We start from the raw sequence: 8,094 nt of genomic DNA on the forward strand, positions 1-8,094 counted from the left end.
AACGTAAACATATACATTTCTATATCGGGTGTCCTGCGTGTTAGAGCTTGTTTCGGGACTTCCGTTGCTAGCGAAGCTACCCGATATCCGACAAGGCCGTTAACATTTATCTGGAGACATGTAAAAGATCACACATTTCCTTTCAAATATAGTCAGGTATGAAATTTAATTATTTACTTATATTTTTGTCGATTTCATTAGGACTTGTTGATCCCGGTCCGTGCCAAATTACTTCACGTCTATAGATTGAAATCTACCAAGGATTAAATTTTAACAATTGGAATATTTTGTTTTATTAGTTTTATATGATCTTTGTTTATCTTAGATTCATAAGGATTTTATTTATATTTTTGACAGTTATTAAATATATAATTCAGATATCATACTTTTTAATAATTACGATTTGTATCTTATCTTTGCACTGAAAATCAATTAAACCAGTCTAAAAGTTAAATTCCTTGGGTGATTTTGTTGAGTACACACGTTATATCTTTTTGTACACATTCCATTGAATAAAATTTAAGTCATTATATTTAAATGTCTCGAGTTTTATATTGAAAAATATTTAATATCAATTATATTTTTGTTTGTGAGTTTTATCCCTCCCCCTTTTAATGCCATAAATAATTGAGCTGTCGATTACACGAGTGATCTACCATTTCTATTTGTTTATCTTTAACATTTAAAAAACAAACTTATCAATCATCAATATTGGAGTTTAATTGATTTTTGTTCAACATTCAATATTCTTTTGAAATTTAAAAGTGCTCTTTCTATAGATGCTTTACAAAGTTGTCCTGTGTAAACTTCATCATAAAAATGATCAACACCATTGGTGAACAATTAGGTACATGGAAACACCATCATATACGAATAATGGTTTGTTAATGGAAATTTCCAGACGACTATCCTTGTTATTACATCCATACTTGTATGAAATCGTACAAAGATAATGATATTGATTTGAAGTTTCGTATCTTTGAATTTATACCATGATATAGGAATTTGTTTGATTTTGTATAACATTAGAATTTAACCGGGCCCTAGAAAATTATAACGACACATTTGTGTGTTCAAATTGAGGGTCTGGATTGGGGAGGGTTCTTTATTAAAGTATAATTCTTTAATTATTTATACCATTTTTCTCTTTTCTTTTTATTTTTGGTGCATTTTTCTCTATTCTTCATATTTTAGCAGTTGCTTATTCACTATTCTTTAACTTCTTGGTCCATATTTGTCTATACTTTAATGTCTTTGCCCTTTATCCTTACAACCCTCAACCAGACTCTGTGAAAGTCTGTGTTGGTTGGTTGGGGAAGGGGATTGGGAGTTGATATGGTTTAGAGAGCATTTATATTTGAACCTAGTTTAGAAAATCTCCAACTTGATTAAACACCTGTAAACCAGAGTCATCACAGGAGATATTGAACAAATAAAATATCTCTACATTTTTACAAAGTGGGGTCTTCAATGTGTATAGACCGACATTCTTGAAATCGTAATAACACTGGTGAAAATTTTAGCAAAGTTAATTACTTTAAATGTTTCAATGAAAAAATACTATATTTCACCATCTGCAAAAATCTGCAAAAAAATTAAGTTCTCCAAAACTTAGTATAGACAAAATTATGGAAGCACATTGATATACACTTTTAAACATTTTTTTAAAAGACTGGTTTTTTATTATGCAAAACAATCACTCATTTTTTTTCTGCTGGTAAATCATCCGATCGACATCAACCAATATACAAGAAGATGTAAAAAAAATATGCAAAAATTGAGAGATTTTCAAAACTTTCTTTCGTTTGACATGTTTGATGGGTTATCATTTGATTTTGCCTTTTTATTAGGGACTCTCCGTTTTGAATTTTCCTCGGAGTTCAGTATTTTTGTGATTTTACTTTTTTTCTTTTATTATTTTACTCCTTTTTAAATACAATTTTCTATATATATGCAGAATTGTAAAGAATTTTATAAACACAATTTTTTCGATTGGCTGTCACATTAACGTATTACACATACATGTACCAGAGACATGTGTCTGTTTCCACATCTCTTTTACTGAATAACATTTACCAGCAAGGTCTACATAAATATGCTTTATGTTTACGATATTTACAATATGATTATATCGTATAGAGATTAAATGGGTGGGGGAAAATTAAATACTTTTAGAAATATTTTTAAACCATGCAGCCTTTATATTCTATTCATGTTAATTTGTAATATCTATCTACAGAAGATCATCATGGTGGACTATCTGTCCCGTTACAGACTATACGGTCATGGATATACTTCACCGGATATCCGTTCCAGTGTGCCATCGTTAAAGGAGCTGTATCATGACCGATCTCCGTATATATTTAATCGAAGGCCAAAGGGTAAGTTCCTTGTTTAAACAGGACCAGTCGAAGTTACGTTCTGGCAAACATCACGCAGTATTTACAAAGGGGTCACTGACTTAAAAAGAAATATGAAACCGGCACAACAGTCACTGAATGCGACCAGCAAAGTTATGCGCACATTCGATCAATTAAAATTGTGTTTTATTTCTTACCAATAACTTTTTTCCTGACTAAGATTCTCAAATCCGACTATATCTATTTCTTAAAATTTGTAATTCATGCCAAACAATGACGGGAGTAAAAGTATTGGATACTGGATTGTTGTTACCCCCGCCCCCTTTTCCCTTTTTCTTCTTTTCTCCTGTTTTTCAGTTACTTCGCCACTCAATAGCATAATATGTCGCCATTGTTGTTGCAAGTTTTAAATATGAGCTGCATGCTATTTCACCACACAATTTCATAGTTTAGATTTTTTTAAATTCTTTTTTTAGTGTTTAAATTTATTCCTTATTATATGTTTTTTCTTCTTTTTTTTTAAGATTAACACGTCAAGAAAGTATAACACTCCACCAAATAGGCGCCTAGAAACTGAACCCCCTTTTTTCTATAGATTATATCTTTTGTTTTAAATATTGTTGGTATTAATTTCTTGTCTATACTTTTTTAAGTGTTCTTGTTTTCATCGATACGGTATTACAATTGCAGATTTATATATACCATACCTGAGAAAATAAGAACCATAGAGGAGTTTTATATGTAAGAGGAGCTGTATTCCCAAAGTCCATTTATAATCTGACTTATCTGCAATAGCAGCTGCCAATTTAACATAAAATACAAATACATGCAGAAACGATCAGTACGCAAAAACATTAAAAAAGATGCATTCTTTTAATATTACCAATAAATTAAATATAAGTCGGAAGAAAGAACGAAAAAGGGGGTGGCTGAGCTTTGGACCCACTGATAATGGTTATTCAAAGACATACAAAAAACACGTGCATAAACACTTGAAAATTAAACGTAGAAACATGTATTAGATGACTTCTTTTAAATTCTATGTGGAAACGTAACCTCTAAAGAATAGACACAGGAACTTGCCCTTGAATTTGTTTACTCATATATAATGCATCTACGTGTCGTATACAACTACATGTATACGAGTAAAACGCATTTCATACACAAGTGCTTTTAAAATAGACCATGACCTGTGATTTAATAATAGTATCGCATTCATCAATAAGTTATTGTGAACATGGCTCTTTTAGGAATATTCTAAAGACCATAGGTCAAATTACATTATGTTTTATTTCAGCAGAAACAAAGTGGGAAAGTATGACTTTAGATGGTTGATGAATTTGCTAGATTATTGTTTATGTATTTTAGTTGCTAAATTCATAATTTAAATGTTATCTTTAGCTTAGATGTGACAGAGAGGTTTATGGTGTAATATAAACATTATATTTTAGTCATATGTATGCTTAAAACATGGAAAAGGAAAGCAGTAACAATAGTTACAGATCTAGTTAAACATATTTTTATTAGCCGCTTCACTCAAGCACATCGTCTTCCGTAGGTGAATATGACGCTCTTGAAAGTGCAGCTAGACATTTCAAGTTCTGTTAATGCCAATAAAGGTAGAAAGAAAAGACCCCCTCTAAAATAATTAATATGACGATAACACAGGGCCATTCTTTAAAGATGACCAAAAAAAATCCATAACGGTGCAGGAAGTGGCTTTCAATAAATCAAACAAACAAAATCGTGATCTTGATTGATTTATCGCTGTAAGCTCAACGTCCAGGGGCAAATGTTTCACGTATATTAAGGAGACTACAACAAATTAAGCAACACCCTCAAAGAATTGTTGGATGCATATGCATAGTTCTTTTAGCCCCCCCCCCCCCCCTTATCCCAGATTAGTCGTGTTATTGTTGGATCTCATACGTAATCAAAATTACAAAAGACTAACGAAGTTTAATATAAAATAGAGAATGCAAAAAAGGGAACAGGTCAAAGAGGCCACTAATGAGTCTTCAATGCAGAAAAAAAAATCCCACACCCGGGGAGATGGGCCTCAGCTGTCCTCTAAATGAAATATGTTCTAGTTTTAAGTGAAAATGAATTTTAAATATTTCATTTATATAGCTTTACTGGTGGTGGTTGTTAATTTCCATATCTATTCCTATAAAAAAAAATGGATAATCGTTGTATAAAACTCATTGAATCTTTACATCGTCAGTTGATTTTTAAGTACTAAACGGGTGTAAATATATCATTTGGATTGAGCTCGTCTTCTGATTTGCTAAAATGATGTTGTCCATCAGCTCATAGACACTATTTTGTCATATGACCGTGACGTCATCAACGTTTTCCTCATGATTTACTCCTTAAAATGAAATTAAAAATTAAATTATAAGGCTTCGGGTTATATTATTCAGTGCGAACCACATTTTAATGATGTTGGATTCGTTTCTATATACTATATACTATATACATTTTAAGTTTTACAGTAACATTGCTTCTGAACATAATTTTATATCTATATAAAGATTAAAAAAAAAAGATAATACCATTGACTATATTACTGAATATTTGTGTAATTCAGTAAATTACAATATTTTTTATATTTTTTTACTTATCTTTTTTATATTGTATTTCTATACACTTTCATGAATTCTCAAAACGAAATGGTTTTAAAATGGTCATCAGATATTGTTATTTCATAACAATTATCAGTACACACGCACTAAAATGTTGTATTATATAATTGTTATGGAAATGGGGAATGTGTCAAAGAAACAACAACCCGACCATAGAATAGACAACAGCAGAAGTTCACCAATAGCTCTCCAATGGAGCGAGAAACTCCCGCACCCAGGGCGCTCTTCAGCTGGCCCCTAAACAAATATGTCCATAAGAGTGTGTGATGTTCAAACAAAATGTGATTGTAAAAATGTTTAATTACAATCTTTTCAGCACATGACTGTCGACAAGAATCCATGAAAGATTTAAGAGATCGTCGGGAATGGGAAGCATGGGTATTAGCTAAAGGATTGGCTGAAACTAGGAAAAGTACCGACAGCTTAAGAAGGAAGAAAATAGAGAAAACAGAGGATGGCATTAAAAAGTAAACTTTGCTTAAAATCCTTCGCGTAATTTTTATTATAAAAATAAGGAGATGTAGTATGAATGTAAATGAAACAAGTATCCATCGGAGTTAAAAGATAAAGGTAAAGGTAATTCTATAGACATGAGTGCCAATGAGAGAACTATCCATCCAAGTCACATTATTAATGTAATCTTAAATTGACAAAATTACCAACCATTTTGGTATCCGGGAAATGTGGGAAATAGGGTTTTGACGCTTACTATTCCTAGTAGATTTAAAAACTGGCATTTGCTGTACAACTAGACATTTATAAATTACCAGGTGAATTAACAAGTTAAAATGTGAATTCCGAGCACGTTTAGTCTCAGAAAAGGTTCATATTAACTTTGAATGATCTCATTCAAAGAAAACTGAAAAGATAGCTTCATGAAATTTGCAAAAATGATATCTCATGATTGTACACATTTTATAAAAACATAATTATGGTAAATGACCGAAAAGTTATCATGAATGTATTTTATATCTTAATCATTACAAAGCGTTTGAAAAACTTACTCACAAATGATGATAAATGTGTAAGTTTTACAAAATAAGTATATATGTAAAGCAAATATTTAAGCAATGAAGTAGGAGAAGGAAACAGAAGAGTCAATTTTAACACTTTTTCACTTTACATTTGCAGGCCAAATAAATTATTGTTCAATATTGGGTTACGAGGCAGAGCCGAAGGAGATTTTCACTACCCACGAGGCTTGGCAGCAACCATAGATTCCGCTATTTTGATAGCAGACACAAAGAATCACAGAGTTCAAGTTTTAAACCAGTTTGGCGTATTAATGCGGACTTTCGGTAAGCGCGGTTTTAAAGAGGGACAGTTCAACGAACCAACCGGAGTAACTGAATTACCGAACTGCGACATTGCAGTAGCCGATAAAAATAACAGACGGATACAGGTTTTTTCTTCGAAAGGAAATTTTAAATACCAATTTGCGACTTCACACGAACCGTTTAGTGTTTCTTGTGATAAAAGTTTCAATATAGTCGTGTGTACATGTGCTCGAACGATAGAAATCTACAGAAGAGGAGGGAAACTTTTGCACAATTTCCCCCTCGGGGGATTCGAAAAGACTAAAGCAGGTTGCCAAATATGTGTGAACAATAAGTCTGAAGTTATAGTTTGTGATACGATTGAATGTTTAATTAAATATTTTACATATGACGGCAGACTCTTGTATAGATTTACACCCCAACCTACGGGAGAAGGGTTATCAATGGTCCCATCAGGAATATGCATCGACAGAACCGGTGATCTTGTTGTTACAGACGCTCTTAACCATACCGTTAATGTTTATTCTGAACGAGGAGCGTTACTGAAACAAGCTATTTGTCCTGCTGATGCAGCCGGCCCTGTACAGACATGCGCAATAGGCGAGGAAGGTCACTTGATTGTGACAGAATTCAGTATTTCTGGACCACATTGTGTCAAAATTTTCCGGTTCAGGTCATGTTATTGTCACATAACACGTCCTGGATCTAGTAAGCGCAGGACGCCGACGCCAAAATTTGATAAAGATGGACTGACAATCCCGTTTTCTTAAGTGATTGTCCTTTCTTTAAGAAGAGAAATTTGAAGACAAAAAAGTCACGTGATATGCTCAACCGTGTTGCCTATGAGGCTGACTGGAAATCAGTCCAATATTCTCTGAATACGAACAAACTAAAGACACAAACAACCGTTTAAAGATTTTAACCTTCATACGTACTTTTAAGCGCTATGCAGAAAAAGTTAAATAATTTTTACATTTTTTTTTTAATAAATTCATGCATTTAGTTTTAAAAAAAGTGTAAGGTAAGACCAGATTCATTGATGTTCAAATTTAGAATTATTGCATTTTTATCTAAGCATTTGACTTTGCCTTGATTCGAATTTACATGTACATGTATCTCATCTGTGATATTTTTGAAAGCATTTTTAAAATAACTGTTATAAATTGTTTCATGTTTTTATTAAATTGTTTTGTACTATTTCAAATATCCCTAGACAGGTGTTAAATAGAACTTATATGGCAAACGGTTACGGCAAAGGTTATTGTTGCAGTTGGTTAATTATACTTCGGGTTCCTCTTTTGTTTTATTTTGGGGTCCTAACTTAAGAAAAATATTCTGTTCATTTTATTCAAATCACTGGCGTATTTTCTGTTGAGAAATATAGGAGTTGCCTTTCTTAGCCTTTTCTGTAAATTTATATGATAAAAGCTGAAGAGTTTTTTGTACTTTGAAACTCTTATTTTATTTGTTTGCATTTATCTTCGTTCTTCTAATGTATTTGCTTATAAACATAAGGCGATACATTGTCAATGAGACAGCAACCTCGCCACAACAATAGTCAAACAACATCAATTAATGAAAGAGCCATACAATTCAGTCTTCATTTTAAATTATTAACAGTTGTCTTTTTATGATGTCAGCCTCCAAAACCTTGATTTTATTTGATGGTTCTATTTTTTAAGTGAACCATCCGTGTAGGTCAATTATCATACAGCCATGTACTATAACAATATGTGTGTTCTCCTCCTTATTTTATTCTCCTGTTCGTTTTTATCTATGAAATGAGCATGATTTTGAAATGATGATAGAGCT

At 32.1% G+C, this 8,094-nt stretch overlaps 1 protein-coding gene across 1 annotated transcript; it reads left to right on the forward strand.

Moving 5' to 3' along the window:
* The first annotated feature begins 6 nt into the window (after window positions 1–6).
* On the forward strand, window positions 7–7,475 carry LOC143049772 (protein meiotic P26-like). Its single transcript, XM_076223503.1, has 4 exons — window positions 7–156; window positions 2,240–2,381; window positions 5,322–5,472; window positions 6,137–7,475. The coding sequence occupies exons 2-4, from the start codon at window positions 2,249–2,251 to the stop codon at window positions 7,050–7,052; spliced, it is 1,200 nt and encodes a 399-aa protein (XP_076079618.1). The 5' UTR covers window positions 7–156; window positions 2,240–2,248; the 3' UTR covers window positions 7,053–7,475.
* The last annotated feature ends 619 nt before the right edge of the window (window positions 7,476–8,094 follow it).

The sequence above is a fragment of the Mytilus galloprovincialis genome, chromosome 10, assembly GCF_965363235.1.
Source record: "Mytilus galloprovincialis chromosome 10, xbMytGall1.hap1.1, whole genome shotgun sequence".
NCBI lineage: Eukaryota > Metazoa > Mollusca > Bivalvia > Mytilida > Mytilidae > Mytilus > Mytilus galloprovincialis.